The sequence below is a fragment of the Phytophthora sojae genome (genome assembly GCF_000149755.1).
Source record: "Phytophthora sojae unplaced genomic scaffold PHYSOscaffold_3, whole genome shotgun sequence".
Taxonomy (NCBI): domain Eukaryota; phylum Oomycota; class Peronosporomycetes; order Peronosporales; family Peronosporaceae; genus Phytophthora; species Phytophthora sojae.
Genome location: NW_009258117.1, coordinates 4,678,226 through 4,695,242, shown reverse-complemented (window position 1 = coordinate 4,695,242; position 17,017 = coordinate 4,678,226). Strand labels below are relative to the sequence as shown.

Here is a 17,017-nt window from a genome sequence, read left to right as displayed (position 1 = left end):
CGCTGATGACTCCGACGAGGACTCTGGCTCCTACTTTGAGTACGACTTTGACTCGGCCGATTTTGACTCCAATGCCTCCAACCCCAACTTTGGGCCTCAGCACATGCTGTGGTGTTTGTGTTGCCAGAACCCTCACAAGCGTGCCAGCCTGTCGTCTGTCGTCTACAAACTCGAGCGTCTGGCAGTCAAAGAGAGCCCCGATTTTCCCCAGCCTGAGCTCGAGCCGGCAAACTCCTTCGATGATTATGAATATGGTAAGCTGACGGAATCTTGGGAGAAGCTGCAAACGTACATGGAGAAATGCGATCATCTTGAGTATCGTCGGGCTTTTGACGAGCTCAATGTCGTACACGAGCACCTAACAGCGTCAACGCACCACCCTCCACTGTTCGCGCGATTTGACACACTGCTTACCGAGTTTTATCAGACAGTCAAGATGTCGCCTGAGGAAGCCCGGATCATGGGATTGTCTTCAACTCGTGCCACTAGCAACAGCATGTACGCACTTCAGTGGCGCATCAAGTCGCTCTTGGCATCACTGGGGGATTCACCTGGTTTATCGGCTGAAACGGAAGCGCGATGGCAGCAGCAGTGCAGCGATCAGATTTCGTTCTTCGTGTCGGGAGTGTCGGATACTTTGCTGCTGCTGAACACTTTGAAGTCAACCGAAGATCGGTCAGCGTTTTTGAGAATGCTGGAAGCCGAAATGGAGGATCGCGTCGGCAAGTACACCTCCGATCAACTCACGGTGATGGAGAAAGCTTACAAAGATATTGCCAGCAAAATTGAGAGTGATGGCGATTTGTCGGAGCTCACTCCGGAGTGGTTCATCCCCTGGTACGAGTTGGTCGTGGATGAGTGGAAATGCCTGGGTGAAGGTGGGTTTGGCAGTGTAAACCGAGCTAGGTGGCTGGACTCGGACGTGGTGGTAAAACGAGTCAACTTAGCAGGAGGTTCACACAGTGATAGCTGCCCCTCCACGCTGAGTCTGTCTCAGTCATTTTCCTCTGCATGGGATGATGATCCGTCGGTTAGCCAAGTCGAGCTCAACGACGCCAAACGTGCGGAAGCATTGGCGATGTTTCGCCGCGAAGTCGACATTTGGTTCGGCTTCAGTCACCCTCATGTCGTTCGGCTCTTTGGTGCCTGCCACGTGGGCAAACCCTTCTTCGTCTGCGAATACGCTCCCAACGGGACGTTGGTCAGCTACCTGCGAAAGAATCCCGACGAGATATGGGCGAAGCTGCACGAGGCTGCACTGGGCGTTCAGTATCTCCACGCTCGAGACGTCGTGCACGGAGACCTGAAAGGGAACAACATCGTGATCGGGAGTGACATGAAGGCGAAGGTGACGGACTTTGGGTTGAGCTCGGTAGCAAGTGGAGAGGACAAGACGTTGGTGTCAGGCGCATGGAACTGGGTGGCCCCGGAGCTACTCGATACCAGCGAACGCCCCACACTCGCATCGGATATGTACTCTTTGGCCATGTGCATCGTGGAGGCACTGCGAGTCGTGGAGGCGGTGAAGTTAGGTAAAACAGACGCCCATTGCCTGCCTTGGCACGTTCCTGACAAAGGCGCACTGGTATACCAGGCCACACGGGGCAAATTGCCGTCCCAACCAGTGACGTGCGAGGACAGTAAATGGGAACTGGTGAAGCGAATGTGCGCGTTGGACCCTGAGAAGCGGATCAAGATCTCGACGGTGGTGAACGAATTGGCGAGACTGGCAAATGTCAGCACCACCACTGAATCAAGCGATCTCGGTGAGACCTCACAACCGGAATCTGTGCCCTGGGATTCCGTCACGGAAGTAATTGCAGTGGCGCGATTACAGCTGGACCAGCTGCAAGACGGCGAGAATCAACGCGATGAGGCACTCGCACTGCACGTTTCGTTGTTGAAAAGGCTCGAGCAGCTCCACGGGCACATCGACGACAAGCAAAGCGATGGATGTCGTGCTACGTTCTGCTCTCTCGTCGCCGACGCCATTGCTGCCATATCGAAGCTACGCGACAGGAACAGAAATCTCATCACGCTAGCGGAAACGACGATGCGGTGTTACGCGCTGGATCGAGCATTGAGCAAGTGGTGTGACGCATACTTCGTTGCTTGCGAGAAGGGAGACTAGGTTCCATTGTGTCTCCTGCAAACGCGACGAGATACCACGTTAGTATCAAACAGTAGCGCACACATGTCGAAAAAAGAGGAGTTCTGTGCCACCAACCCATTTACGTATTATGTTAATTGTGTATTCTTCCCCCAGCAGGCTGAGCAACATTCCTCTTGTTTTGGCTCGTATCTACTGCCTACCACGGCAAGCATATTCGTCTCTAGTTATTCCCACAAAAATTGACAGTGTGCACGCCACTAAACCAGAACATACTTCGATCATCGTACTCAGCAAATCCAGTGCAACAAGTGAGCGGGGCTAAGAGGTGGATTTGTCGTTGTTGCTACACTATCAAAACAGACTACCGTACGGCAATGCCGCTAGTGGAGATTTCCTGAGAGGTACTGGGCGAGAGCAGCGCGACTTCCTCATCGCTTCGTCCAGCGAGGTATTGCGCGACTTCGTCATGCTCGTTGTCGATGGCCCAGATCAGCGCTGTGTATCCGTCACGGTCCGTGGCGTTTAGCTCCGTGCCGCCTCGGCAGGCGAGATACTGCACAGCGTCCAAGTGGCCGTAGGCAGCGGCCCAAATCAGCGCGGTGTAATCGTCATTGTTCCTGGCATTCACCTGAGAGCCACACTCATCCGCGAGGCACTGCACGACACCAAGCTGGCCAGCTGCAGCCGCCCACATCAGCGCCGTACCCCCGTGCTCGTTCTTGGAATTCACATCCACACCGCATTGAGCAGCGAGGTATCGCACGACCTCAACGTGCCCGTACGCAGCAGGGTCCATCAGCAGCGTGTTGCCGCGCTCATCTTTGGCATGGACGTCTGCGCCGCACTCTTCCGCGAGGTACCGCACCACCTCAAGCTGGCCCACTGAAGCCGCCTCCCTGAGTGCAGCCTCCTTGTCCATGCGTACACCATGCTGCACCAAAAGCTCGGACCGCCACGATGTCGATCGCTTTCGTAGCTTCCATGAGCCGTTTTGACTCCATTTGGCGGACTGACTGGTTGAGCTTTGCTTCATGTGCAGATGAGACCTCGCGGTCCAAGCACGATCGAGCTTCATAGTACAGCTATGAGTTACTTAAGTATTATATGAAGTTCCTTGAGGCGGTTAATCCTCTCGGTTAAAGGCCCGGTGCCACCTGTGTTGCCGCAATGGCTCGCCTCACCAGTTCTGCGGATTGAGTGCGAAGCATGCTGTTTGTTGGATCCCGAACACAAGCGCCTTGCGGCCAGACTCGCGCAAGCCCCCAACTCAAACAAAGGCTAGTTGTTCTCGCGGAGCTCGCTCTCAAACCGGAAGGTGTCAATGCAGGAAGTACGGCAATCCCAGCAAGAGCAAGCGGACCGATGGTTTCACATCGCTCATTGGAGCCGCTGAACTTGACCATCTTAACGCCGCGCAGTTCATAATCGAGCGGTGCCGAGCGGCCGAGAACGCCAAAACAGCAAACGACTGGAAAACCGCGCTGCTTATTTGCCTTAGAGCTCAACCGCTGCAGTACCTTTGTTGAGCAATGCGGTGCCGCGTGAGCGTCCAGACACTTACACTTCCTTTTACGTACAGGCCATGGCAGCGCGAATCAACGTGATCATGCACTCGCAGCACACTCCAACGCACTCGTTAAAAATCCAAGTTACTGCATTGACAGAAAATCAAATGACGTCGTCTTGCAAAAAATCCAATATTATTGGTGAATAAAAACTAGAGATTGTGTGGTTTTCACGAAGACTCGCTTCTCGCAATGCTGTCCAGCGCGAGCCGCGTAAGGTGTGGCGCCTCAACATGCCGCCCTTCGCGTCGCTACGGGGTGCCCAGGTAGCGAAGAGTGGTTCTTTACTGACCGGTCGCTGCTTCAGCCTGACGGGGTTAGCGGAGTCGGACGCTGGCACTTCGAGCCGAGAGGAGGCCAAGACTACGAGGGAGACGCTGCACGGGAAAACTGTCGCGTGGGAGGAGAAGTTTCTGGCCGCACTGCGAGTTTACAAGGAGATGAACAGGGACACATTGGTGCCCTACTCATTTATCGCTTCATCGGGTGACGCTCGCTGGCCGCGAGAGATGTGGGGCTATGCACTTGGGAACGCCGTAAGTGTTGTGCGTGCTGGAGCTAGGAAACAAGAGCTTTCGTCGCAGATGGAGACTGAGCTGGAGAAGATGGACTTCATTTCCAATGTTTTACAGTTCCGATGGGACGAGATCGTTATGCCGGGCTCGCCTTCAATAATCCAGAACGACTGCTGACCCCCCGGCTCTGCGCCGCTTCCACAAAGTTCACGGCCACACGGATGTCCCGCGTTGGTTTGTTGTCCCGGAAGGCGATGATGCGTGGCCACAGTTGTCGTGGAGCTGGGCACTAGGCAGCACGGTTGACCATATCAGGAATCGAAACTCGTATGCACGGCAAGTGGAGCAGTCGAAGGACGAACTCAAGGAGATGAAGTTCTGCTTTGAGACGACGATGGCTGAGCGCGAATGGAATGAGAAGATTCTCCCGTCACTGAAGCTGTACCGTCAGATACATCACCATTGCATCGTTGAAAGACCATTCAAGGTTCCTCGTGAATCCCCTTGGCCTGAAGAAGCGTGGGGTATTCGTCTTGGTATGATCGTCAACAGTATTCGAATGGGAAAAAATTATGTGCAGTTTGCTGCTCGAGACGAGGACACACTGCGGGAAATAGGATTCGCATGGGATCGTGATGCGTCAACTTGGGATGAGCGTATCATTCCAGCGCTGCAAACCTACGTTGCAGAGTTCAACTCCTGTCGGGTACCGCAGAAGTTTGTTGTACCTGCGTGTAAGCCTTGGCCCAAAGCTGCTTGGAACTTGGGCCTGGGGGGCCAATTATGCAAGATGAAATACCGGGGGGATTATTTTCGGTGCTTTGGGCGTGACGTCGACCGACTGAAAGAGTTGGGTTTTAGCTTCGAGCTGGGGCGTCAAGCATGGGAGAAGCTGGTTGAGCCGTTGCTGGATATTTACGAGCCCTGCTTTGGTGACACGGACGTCCCACACGATTTCGTGATTCCGTCGGAGGCTCCATGGCCGGAGAGGATGTGGGGAGTTCATCTGGGCGTGGTCGTGGCGCGTAACACGTAGGCAGGAGAGGTCATTGGTCATGGACGATCTCAACTTTGAGCTCTTGTCTACTGACCGAAGCACCAGAACACGATTAAACTGAGAGAATATCTCGTATCTTCGTCTCAGTTGCGGACCTTCATATGAGTTTTTTTGTTAGCAATTGATGCAAAATATCCGAAGTTTACCGTTGCAGCTGGTGTACCGCTGGGTTTGGAGGTGAATAACAAAACATTCATTCGACTCCGCGATCATATACTCGAGCAGCTCATTCTGCGATGCCAAATCACTCGGAAGGAGTTTGCCAGTAGACAGTTTGTGGGGCTGAGATGTACTTCCTTGTTCCCATCACTACAGCCTGTGCTGGTTGTTGAGCAATGTTTCATTCCACTGTTGCCTCCGTCTTGCTTGCTCCCGACACATTCGAGATCCCTGGTCTTGTGAAATATTTCAGAAGTAAAATGGGCGTTGCACCACTGGGGCCGTTCTAGTCTAAAGCATCAACAACAAAAATCCCTGCTGTCTTGCAGTTGCTCCAGCCGATGCTGCACTGTCATCAATTACTTTGGCGACAGATACTCAGTTCATCGAATCCGGCAGTGAAACACCATTAAGGTCAATCCGTTGACTGAATCGGTCCACCTCGCCATACTGCGCCTTGTTGCTGGCGAATGCGATGCCAAGAACGATCAAGGACAGAAGTTTCTGATGTGGGCCGCTCAAAACGGACGCCTCGGCATCGTGTATTGCCTTGTTGAGCGATGTGGCATCGACGTGAATGACAGGAACAATGACGGGAATACAGCGCGGATCGAGGCCGTCTACTACGTCCACAAGGATATTGCACAGTTTATTACGAAGCAATGCGGCGCTGACGTGAACGTCAAGAACAGTAGCGGCTACACAGCGCTCATGTGGGCGGCTACATACGGCCGAGTCGACGTTGTAGAGTGCCTTGCGGGTGAATGCGGTGCTGATGCGCAGGAAAGCTACTGGTGGAACTACTGCGTTGATGCAGGCAGCTCAAAATGACCACCTTGGGGTTGTCCAGCACCTCGCTGGCCAATGTGGTGCATATGTAAACAAAAAGGACAATGGCGAACACACAGCGCTGATATTAGCTGCTAGAAGCGGCCACGTTGATGTTATGCAGCACCTGGTCGAGCAATGCGATTCTGGCGTAAATGCTAAGGCCATGAATGGAGCAACCGCTGTTCGTCTTGCTGATGATGGTGGCTATCACGCCACTCCGCGGATACTAACACCAACAAAGACGAACGATATCCCACGGAAACAAGTACAAACGATAACGCAGAGTTCCTGAGTTTCGACCGTCTTGACACACACACCCCACACACACACACACTGAGATGGAACTTGCCATCTTCAGTCAGAATGAAAACATTGGGGGCGACTTTCAGGCCAAATGGCTCGATGCCAAAGCGGTCGTGAAATCCTTCACTCCAGATGCGTCGCACTCGTCATTCGACGATAAAGTGCGTCTGTGGCAGCGGCTACGGCACACCAAGATGTACGGGGCGTGCCAAGTGGCCCCCCACTTGCAGTTCTTTTTGTATGCTAGTGCGCCAGTCGAGCCAAGACAGTTTGACGACAAATCAAATGTAGCATTTCATTGGTTAATATTGTATTATGTAGTCTCGAGTGTTGCTGCATCTCGGCTCGTAAATTGGACTGATTTATCTGTGTGCGCATTTTGCCCCCTTTACTAGAGGCAGCGCACTTGAAGAATGCCCCTTGAAATGTCCGGGCCTTTGATCCTGACGCCATGCACTAACCTCCTGCTAGAAGATTTAAATATACTTGCCAGGAATGGAATGTAAGGACATCATAGCACAGTTATCATGCGACCGTTTGTTCCCGTAGTGGAGCAATGTTTCTTCGCTTTACTGGGGTGAACGACTGTTGTCGTTCACCCCACCACGCCAACTCTCCTTTCTACAGTAAAGTACTAACACTACATAGAAGATGGAGATTCGGATAGAGCGCGCATACGCAAACCAGTCTACGCTGTAGCATCGACAAAAAGCATGGCTGCAGGCAGTGGCTTAGTTGCAGGAGATACCGAGTAACTCGCCGATGCCGAAGGTCGAGCCCAGCAGCGATATGGCGCGCGCCGAGCGCCCGCGCAGCAGTGTGGAGCTCCTCCGCACCTCAGCGTCGTAGGTATAAGATCTAGGTATTATCGCCGTTGCAGAGTACGTGGTTGCATTTTGTTGCTGGACTGTAATGATTAGGTAAGAGGGGGTTGGAGGATCTCGGGAAGCCCACTGGCAACACCGTTCCCTGGCTGCCACGCCTTCACAACTACTATGATGTACGCTCAAGCATAAAATTTACTACATTAAAATGTACATGTAGTACCGTTACGAGCTATTTGTCCCTCTTAGTTTACGTCTGCCAACTTCATCGTAACTCCGTGCCCTACAACGGCTGCACCTCTGAGTGGAACAGCTCCACGGACTGCATGCACGCGTTCGTGCAGTCATTATGCCGATATTTAAGCTTGCTGCCAGCGGCCAACTACAGGCACATCGCTTCGTGTGCGAACAAGTGGCTACTTACCCTACCGCACCATGCAACTGCATCGTTTCGGCGCTCAACGTTGCCACCGCGTCCGCGGCAACGATGTCGCTGTGACCTGAACACTTTTGGCCAATTGTATGGCGCAAACTAGTGTCCGACAAACTGTCTTATGTTTTGACAGACAATATGCAATGTAGCCACTGGTATACAAAAACCAAGATGTAGTCAAAACGCGTTGATCGGAAAACGTAAGACGCTTTGTCTTATGATAGGCATTCTGGGGCTAAGTATCGTCTTACGAAAGAGCATGAATCAAAGTGTTGACTTCGCTTTTCCCCGACTTAACATATAATAACTGTTCGTGTTCTTATTTAAAATATCATGCTTCATTGTTTCAGTATTGTGTATGATCCGTCAAATGTAGCTAACTATTACGTGGTCTGCTTCAAAAGTCATATATTTAGACGTGGCTATCAGTTTATTCTCGTAGATACATGTATTCTGACATTCACTGAGCGGAAGGTTTTTATCATGAGATTCCTTCAATAACCATATTGAGCGGATATACATGTAGGAAACGGAATTAGTATAGTGTAAACGTGAATTTTATAGTTACGCGGTGCAAGGTTGTTACTTTTAATATCTTAGTTACTGTAAATGCTAAAATGCTAATGTTCGTTGCATAGCAGAACCCCACTAACGCATTATCCTACCGCTGCACACTGTACTTTAGTAAATACGAAACGCGCTTAAGCAAATATTCCCCACGATGAACGCAGAGTGCCGCTGTAGCTATAATATATCCACCGCTAAAGTATTACAGTAAATATATACTGCGCATGTTAGTAATAAATCTCCTTCCGCTACATGTATCGCTTACTGCACACGGCTATGAACTACAACAAAACCTCCACTCCAATGCATGTCTAGGCATCTACTATCCCCAGAACCCATTATCTTACCGCTACTCAGCACCGCTGCAGCTATAATATATCCGTCCCTAAAGTATTTCACAAAAACTAACCTGAAACTATTAATCAATCGTCTTCAGCTACTGTACATGTGCTCGCACTGGTATCGCTTATTACGTCGGTGCTATCGCCTTCTATGCGCTTCTATCGCTTACTATACGCTGCTATCATTTACTATCATTTACTATGCGCTGCTATCGCAAAGTATCCGTTGCAATCGTTTTCTACGTGCTGCTATCGCTAACTATACGTTCATATCGCTGACTACGCGCTGCTATAGCTAACTATGCGCTGCTATGGCTTACAATGTGCTTATGTTTAACCATGTTCGCTGAATTAAAATTATACTATGTAATAGGACTCGCCAGTAGCAATGAATCCTTTGGGCGTCGATAAACTTTTTGGGTTGCTGTGGCGGAGACTTGAAGTTCTAGAAACTCGTTCACATCAAAAAAGGCAACAATTTGACCATCACTCTGTTAGTTGAAGCAGCAGCGCAGACACGCCTCCATTTGTTTGCTGCGCTGCCCAAATCAAATCACAGGCCTCGCGGATCAGACCCCTGACCGCCACCGGTTCAACAGCAACAGAGGGTGGAGGGTGGGGCGGAGGAATTCGATCCATCACGCTCGGTGTGTGGATTGACTCGCAAACAGTACTCACTCGCTGGCAGCATTTTGAGCGTGTTCGCCCGGCAAGCTGCAGCGTGTCCTGGCGTCGCGTGTCAGCCAGCTCCTTGCCATTTCGCTGCTCCTTGATGGCGAGAACGTCATCGCGAGATCGGTGGCTGCAGCTCGCAAAGCGGAGCCACTGCAGACATCCGGGCCGTAGCGCGGAGGATCTGCCCGCAAAGGGCGGCCACTTTGACCGGTCTTGCGCTGAGTGATCCGCCTCCTGGCGTGCCAGCGACGGAGCATTACCACCGGCGTCATACTGAGTCCAAGTCACATCGCCTTGAAAAGCTGGCCCTATTAGTGCGCGCACCTGGCAGCTCCGAATGTATCGGAGAAGGGCCACGGCCATGGAGACGGCCATGGAGAAGACGGAGCCGCTCGGCGGGGGCGAAGACGTCGCGCTCATGGCCAGTCCCCAAGTCTCCGCGTACGGGCCTGTGACGCACAGCACCGCGTCCTCCACCACGCATTCCGAAGTCGACGACCCCGAGACGGCGTCGCTGCTGTCGCAACCGCTGCTAAGCTCCAGCCCCAGCTCCAGCTCCACCAAGTCCGCCAGCATGAAGAAGATCGGAAAGCAGGGCGCCATCGTGCTGCTCTGCTGCATCAACCTGCTCAACTACATCGACCGCGGCATCATCCCGGGCGCCCCCGAGAAGTTCAACCAGTTCATCACGGACACGCTGGGCGTGAGCGTGCTCAACCAGTCGCTGTACTTCGGCCTGCTCACGTCGGCCTTCATCGCCAGTTACTCCATCTTTTCCATGATCTTCGGCTACTACGCGCTCACGCACCGGCCCTTCCGCATCATCGCGCTGGGCATGACCGTCTGGGTCGTGGCCGTCGTCATCTGCGGCGCCGCGCAGGCCACCGAGAGCTACTACGTGCTGATCATCGGTCGGCTGGTCAGCGGTGTGGGCGAGGCCTCGTTCCAGTGCACGGCCACGCCCTTCATCAACCGCTTTGCGCCCCCGGAGAAGCGCTCGCTGTACTTGGGCATCTACCTGGCCTCGATCACCGTGGGCACGGCCGTCGGCTACATCTACGGCTCCATCTTCGCCAGCTCCGGACTGGGCTGGGCCGGCGCGTACTACATGGAAGGTGTCATTATGGTCGGGTTCGTGGTCTGCTGCCTCACGATCATCCCGGACGAGCTGAACCAGGTCCCCGTCAAGGAGGTGGACCCCGAGGAGCTGGAGGACAAGAGGGATGTGTCGGCCGTGCCCATTACCCCGGGCGATGACGAAAAGGCCGACGCGACGGCGTTCATGGAGGACAAGGGCCGCGGTCTGCCCCTGCCCAAGCCGTCGTTCGTCGCGGAATGGTGGATCATCTTCAACAATCTGCCGTTCATGCTCATCATCCTCGGACACGCGGCGTACACGTTCTCGCTGGCGGCCATGAGCACCTTCAGTCCTGCTATCTTCATCGGTCTGGGACTCTTCGAGAGCGAGACGACCGTGTCGTTCATCTTCGGTGGACTTGTGGCCATTACCGGCACCATCGGTACGCCCCTGGGAGGTATGCTGGTCGACTGGCTCGCCAAGAAGAAGCCCGAGGAGATCGGCCGCCGCTGCGTGATCTCCGTGAAGGCGCTGTTCTACTTCATGCTCGCCGCGGTCGTGTTTGGACTCATTATGGTGGCCTTCGCTAGCACCAAGATGCTGTGCCTGATCTTCCTCACGCTGTGCCTCTTCTTCATGTGCGCGCTGTCCGTGCCCGAGACGATTGCCGTGCTCGAGCTCTTCCCCAAGTCGCGCCAGTCGATGGCCGTCGCGGCGAACACGCTGATCATCCACGCGCTGGGAGATGTTCCGTCCCCTATCATCCTGGGCGCTATCAAGGACGCGTGGGCTCCTCACTGTGGCACGGTGGAGATTGACGGCGAGGCCAAGCTCAACCCTGACTGCTCGCAGGACCGCTCCGGTCTTCGCGACGTTCTGATGTTTGCCGTGGTTTGGCTCGGCTGGGGCGTGATGTTCTGGGGCGCGTCGATGATCGTGGTCAAGCGGAGACAACAGGAGGAGAAGCGTCGCGCGGCCCGAGCTGGTTTGATCGACGGCTCATTTTAAGCTGCTCTACTGTAGTAGTCTACACAGACCCGAGCCACAACGCGATGGTCTGCTGTTGACATCAGGCAATCCGAATCCGACTAGGAGCTAGAAAAACTAACTGTAAATAGGAGTTCATCAGACTCTGAGCTTTCCCACAGCTTGAGCACCTCCGCTGAACGCATACGCTACAATAGCGATCTTTTTCATCTGTATTAGTAGTATTTCCTTATCGCCTCTACGCCAGAAAACCAACCTGCCGACCTACTCCGCCCACTTCACATCAAAGCAACGACAGAATTGAAGCGGGCTGGGTCTGCATGGTCCTCTTCTGTGCTTACTGTAAGTTTGTCCGACGCCTACAAGTTCTTACGATGCAGGATGGAAGCTCCATACTCCTCATACTCGCTCTTGGTGATCCACATGTTCTTGAACGTCGCGAGCGAAGCCAAAATGGAGCCACCGATCCACGTCGAGTAGATGCGCGTGGGCGGTGCCGAGATCCGAATCTTAATATCCTTTGGCGCTTTCTTGCGCACCTCGGCGAGCAGGCGGTCGCCAAAGCCCGGGAAGAGCGTCGAGCCTCCGGAGAGGATTACCTGCGAGAATAGCGTCTTGCGCAGGTCCAGGTCCGACTTCATAATGGCCTGCACCAGACACTCGTGCACTCCGCGCGCCTCCGAGCCGATGATCTCCGGTCGGAACAACACTTCCGGAGCACGGAACTTCTCTGGGCCGATCTACACAAAGCGGTACAGCGTTAGAATACCCACCAAATCCCAGACAAGACTATCAACACTACTGCAGAACTCACGTTGAGCAGCGTGCCGTCCGGCAGGTAGTACGCCGAGGTGTCGTCTCCTGACGCGCCGGACGGCTTGGTCTTGGCGCTGAGCATGTCCTTGACGGCGAGCGCCGACTTCTCGGCCTCGAGCTGCTCCTCCTTGGTGGGGTTGAAGGCCACGTAGCACAGCTTCTCCTTGATCTCGCGGACCACCTCCCGCTCCGCCGACGTCTGGAAGTTGTAGCCCGCGCGGCGCAGCAGCAGCTGCAGGTGGCGCGTGACGTCGCGGCCGGCGATGTCCATCCTGGTGATGGCGTGCGGCAGCGTGAAGCCCTCGTAGACCGGCACGACGTGCGCCACGCCGTCGCCCACGTCCAGCACGACGCCCGTGGTGCGGCCCGACGCGTACAGACTCAGCACGGCCTGGGGCGACACGAAGAGCGACGGCACGTTGAAGGCCTCGAAGAAGACCTCGCCCGCGCGCTGGCGGTTGGCCACGGGGTTCAGCGGCGCCTCCGTGAGCAGCACCGGGTGGTCCTCGCTCTGCACGTTGAGCATGTCCTTGGAGTAGACGTGCTGCCAGATGCGGTGCATGCTGTTCCAGTCCGTGACGACGCCGTGCTCCATGGCGTACTGGATCTTGAAGAGCCCGCGGTGGTGCTGCACGCGGTTGCCCACGAACACGTCGCCGCCCTCGTAGGCGCCGCCCGGCATCATGCGCGTGTGCTTGGTCGTGCCCACGAAGGACGGGAACACCACCTGCGGCGTCTCGCCGCCCGCGAAGCCCGCCTTCATGAGCCCGCTGCCATTGTCGATCACCAGCGGCTGGTTGCCCAGCACCTCCCGCGTCGCGGCGCTCGCCATCTCGCTCGAGTAAGTAAGTAAGTATCTGGGGGAGCTAGGGAATCCTACCGCACCCACTTTTGGCAACGCCGTCCATGGGGCACTTCAAACTGGACAGAGCGCGCGCACTCTTGTCCCGGGCAGCCAATACAATACCCCGCTGCGACCGACTAGGGACGGCCATGGACGGCGCGGAGCGAGAGGTGGCGGCGCTGCTGGAGCAGGTCCAGGCCGCGGCCAGCAACGCCGAGCAGACGGAGCTCTTCCGCCACGTGCAGGAGATCGCGCAGCACCGCGACCCGTCGGGCCCGGAGCGGCGCGTGCTGCGCGGCGCTCTGCCCATGCTCGGGCAGCTCGCGCAGCTGCGCAACGCGGCGCTGGTGGCGTCGATCCTGCAGTTCGTGGCGCAGGAGGCGGCGGCTGCGGCGGCGGCGACTGAGGCGCTGGACGCGGCCTGCGCGCTGCTGGCGGGGCTCTATGAGGTATGCCACACGGTGCTGCTGCTCGGCCACTCGACCGAGAAGAACGCGGTGCTGGCGCTGCAGCTGGCGCTCGGCAGCCTGCACGCGAGCTTCCAGATCGTGCTCAGGGCCGAGGGCGCCGACAGCCACGCGGGCGTCGAGCCGCGCAGCGCCTGGGACGCCACGATGCGCTGCGTCGAAGCGGCGGCGGACGTGGTCGCCAACGCGCCCGAGGCGGGGGGCGGCAACCGCAGCGCGATGGTGTGGCTGCGCGCCTGGAAGCTGGTGGAGAGCGGCGTGATGCTCTTCAGCACGGCGCAGGACGCGTCCGTGTACCGCGACCCGATGCGCTCCAACGTGCAGCCCAACGTCTGCAGCTTGGACCGACTGGGCGGCTCCAAGCAGGCGATCCTGGTCAAGCCGCAGCTGGAGGAGTTCGGCGTGTTCCTGCTGCAGAGACTGTGCGGGGTCATCGGCGGCGTGGCGGACTCAAAGCTGACTCTAGCAAGACGCGAGCTGGGTGTGGCGGTGAACTCGCTGTCGCTGCTTGCCGCGGTGCGGCCGCAGCACATGCCGCACATCTTGCCCAGACTCATTGCACTCTCGACGACGGCGGCGGCGCCCGGAACGGAGGACGCGTGGCTGCAGAAGACGCTGACAGCCAACTTGGTGAAGCTGCTGAGCCACCCGGCTGCGCAGGCGTTCGCGGACGAGGTGACGGACATTTTGATTGCTGTTGGCGCTTCGCAGCGCGCTTTCGCTGCGATTAGTAAGAGCAAGGAGCAGCGGAGACGGTATACGTCTGCGCCCACGGAGGCGTCGCTGCGCAGAGCAAGGATCGGCAAGCGCACGGCTGCTCAGTCGATCACTGAGCGAGTGGAGAATGCCAATGCCCACGCCAAGCGCCGGCGTGTAATTTCCGGGTCTTCGGCGGCTCCGATCTCTCGAGAAAAGGTGACACACGACGGCATCGTGAATATGCAGGCAGTGGAGGTGGCGAACCTCGTGTTGGAGAACTTTGCCTCCGATATGCCCACAGCTCCGCCGAATTTGATGCTGGAACTTGTCCCGAGCGCTCTAAAGACGCGGATGTCGGCATTGCTGGCGAAGCTCGCGACCCCGTCCTCAGTACAGGCGATTGAGAAGAGTGCGAAGCGTATGCGCGACCCTCGCATCAGACGCGACCCGAGGTTGAAAGCACAGAACAAGGAGCAGCCCGCGTTGGTGCCCATTTTTGACGAGACTGCTGTGGAAGAAGTGAGTGACTGGATATCCAAGAATGCTGCTACCATTGCAGAGCCACTGGTGTCTGTCTCGGAGGTCAACGTGGTTCAGGTGCATCTGAAATCGGAGACTGCGGCATGGCAACACGAAATGGCGATCGATGCACTCGTGCGGATTCTAGAGAACGAGTATGGAGTGAAAATTCGAGGCGACGAGGCTCTGCGAGAGGGTGTAGTCTGCCGATTGGCGTCGAGCCCTTGGCTTCTTAGTACGGACGAAAACAGCAAACCAGTGTCGGAGTCGTCGAATGATTCACCGAAGCTGCCATTTGTGTACCAGAAGATTTTGGACTTCGTGTTGGGCGATTATCCTGTGCGCTCTACACTTGCAACGAACTTGATCTGTCAAGAATACATCCGTGCTACAGCTTCCCAGCTAGACACGGCCACTGCTGCGACTCCTGCTGGTACCGCCGACTACAAAATCTACCGGACAGCCGTCAACTATTTCTTCGACGCACTGCAAAAGAAGATGGATCTGTCTTCGTCGGCAGACAAGAAGCTTTTTGGAAGTTTGGTGGCTCAGTTGCCTCGTGTACCGGTGGAGATTTTACGCATTGTTACGTCGCTGTTTGGTGAAAAGACTGGAATCGTGCTTGGTATCACTCTGCTGCGTGACCTTACGAAGGAGCGGAAGGCGTGCCAAGCGCCGTGTCTTCTCCTTTTGTTGCGGTACACATGCCACGAAGACGAGCACTACCGCAATTCTGCCATTCGATGTGTGGCTAACCAGCTTTATGGTATTGGAGCCCTCAAGGGCGATATTGAAGCGTTTGCAATTAAGCTGGTGAATTCACTGCGCGAGCGTGTGAAGGCTAACGAATCGAGCACTAAGGACGAGGATGAGGCCATGCCGGAGGCTGCGAATGAAGGTGAGAATGGTGCAAAAGAGGACGTCAAAGAAGTCGACGAACCAGCTAGTACTGAGGACAAGGGTGCGTGGTTGAAGGCGCAAGTAGAGCGGATTACCCTCGCTGAAAAGGACACCAGCGAAGAGCTACGAGCTTACGCTGACGAAGTACAAGGTGAAGCTGAGCTGTCAAAGGCTTTGGACAGCGAGCCCGAAATCTTGCGGAGGTTGGAATTGTACCTGGCACTGTGTGCGAAGAAGCCTTCTCTGTTGACGCATTTGGTGGCGACGTATGCGTACGCATCTGAGGCAGTGCGGCAAGTGGTCTTCCGCGCCATTGAAAAGCTCATCAAGCATCTCAAACAGCGCGGAAGCGTGAACGTCGTCGCTCAGCTGCATGGGTACGAGCCGAACGCTCTGGGGCTGGTGTGCCACATTATTCAGATCTTGTCGATTCGTGGGCGACCGAACGAAACGAGCTCGTCGGCTACTGATGAGCTCGTGCAACAAATTTTGGAGCTTTACCACGGTCACGAGCACATTCCGGACTCCATCTCGGTGCTTATCCCAGTTCTGCCCAGTATTCGAGGCGAGACCCTGTTCCCACTGCTGCCGCAACTGCTATCGCTACCCCAAGCTCGGCTGTCCGTCGCGATCACTCGGCTACTGGAAGCGATGCCTCCGCAGGTTGTCGCCCCGATTGACTTGCTGGTAGCCTTGCATCACGTCGACCTCAAGAGCGAGCCTACCATGCAGAAGAAGGTGATCAGCGCCATCAACTTCTGCGTGGAGCACCGCCACGCCTTCCCGTCGGATGTGCTTCTCCACGTGTGCCGCGTGCTGGTCCAAGAGGAGAGAATCTCAAAGCTCTCTCTGCGCACGCTCATCCTCAGTGTGACCGCGTATCCGACGCTGCAGCATGATATGGCGTCGCTATTGGAGATTCTCATCGACCGGAGGGTGTGGGAGATGGAAGACGCGCTGTGGAAGGGCTTCGTCAAGTGCTCGGCGCTCATCCAACCGGCATCTTTCCCGTTGCTGCTGCGCAAGCTTCCCGTGCCCCAGCTCGCTCTGCTTCTGAAGGAGGAGAAGGAGCTGCGCGTCTTGCTCCGTGAATTCGCTTTCACAGCTGGCCCTGACGGCCAGCCGATGGACCTCTCGTCCGACATCAACGCACTTCTTGAAGACCCGAAGGAGGACGTCAAGCAAGAAAATGCTACCAGTGTTGAAGAACCGGCAGTGAAGGTGGAGAGCGCAGACAGCGTTGATCCCGTTAAAGTCGAGCCCAGCGAATAAGTAGTTAGCTTCAGGAACCATGCAGGCGGATGCACCACCGCATCCACCGGCC

General features: G+C 55.7%; 7 protein-coding genes across 7 annotated transcripts; 6 read left to right on the top strand and 1 right to left on the bottom strand.

The window, feature by feature from the left end:
- Nucleotides 1–496: 496 nt before the first annotated feature.
- PHYSODRAFT_497198 (hypothetical protein) lies at nt 497–1,438 on the top strand (the record flags this gene model as incomplete). Its single annotated transcript, XM_009525166.1, has 2 exons — nt 497–962; nt 1,071–1,438. Coding segments are annotated over 2 exons (834 nt in total), but the record flags the coding sequence as incomplete, so codon positions are not given.
- A 2,473-nt stretch (nt 1,439–3,911) lies between these two features.
- PHYSODRAFT_259525 (hypothetical protein) lies at nt 3,912–4,370 on the top strand (the record flags this gene model as incomplete). The annotated part of the gene is made up of 1 exon (XM_009525165.1): nt 3,912–4,370. One exon carries the CDS (start codon nt 3,912–3,914, stop codon nt 4,368–4,370), a length of 459 nt encoding a protein of 152 aa, XP_009523460.1.
- A 217-nt stretch (nt 4,371–4,587) lies between these two features.
- PHYSODRAFT_489607 (hypothetical protein) lies at nt 4,588–5,229 on the top strand (the record flags this gene model as incomplete). Its single annotated transcript, XM_009525164.1, has 1 exon — nt 4,588–5,229. One exon carries the CDS (start codon nt 4,588–4,590, stop codon nt 5,227–5,229), a length of 642 nt encoding a protein of 213 aa, XP_009523459.1.
- Nucleotides 5,230–5,916: 687 nt separating this feature from the next.
- Nucleotides 5,917–6,240, top strand: PHYSODRAFT_298738 (hypothetical protein; the record flags this gene model as incomplete). Its single annotated transcript, XM_009525163.1, has 1 exon — nt 5,917–6,240. One exon carries the CDS (start codon nt 5,917–5,919, stop codon nt 6,238–6,240), a length of 324 nt encoding a protein of 107 aa, XP_009523458.1.
- A 3,516-nt stretch (nt 6,241–9,756) lies between these two features.
- PHYSODRAFT_491072 (hypothetical protein) lies at nt 9,757–11,469 on the top strand (the record flags this gene model as incomplete). The annotated part of the gene is made up of 1 exon (XM_009525162.1): nt 9,757–11,469. The coding sequence occupies one exon, from the start codon at nt 9,757–9,759 to the stop codon at nt 11,467–11,469; it is 1,713 nt and encodes a 570-aa protein (XP_009523457.1).
- A 338-nt stretch (nt 11,470–11,807) lies between these two features.
- Nucleotides 11,808–13,096, bottom strand: PHYSODRAFT_259446 (hypothetical protein; the record flags this gene model as incomplete). The annotated part of the gene is made up of 2 exons (XM_009525161.1): nt 11,808–12,188; nt 12,356–13,096. The coding sequence occupies 2 exons, from the start codon at nt 13,094–13,096 to the stop codon at nt 11,808–11,810; spliced, it is 1,122 nt and encodes a 373-aa protein (XP_009523456.1).
- A 161-nt stretch (nt 13,097–13,257) lies between these two features.
- PHYSODRAFT_559007 (hypothetical protein) lies at nt 13,258–16,965 on the top strand (the record flags this gene model as incomplete). The annotated part of the gene is made up of 3 exons (XM_009525160.1): nt 13,258–15,132; nt 15,196–15,625; nt 15,737–16,965. The coding sequence occupies 3 exons, from the start codon at nt 13,258–13,260 to the stop codon at nt 16,963–16,965; spliced, it is 3,534 nt and encodes a 1,177-aa protein (XP_009523455.1).
- Nucleotides 16,966–17,017: the final 52 nt, after the last annotated feature.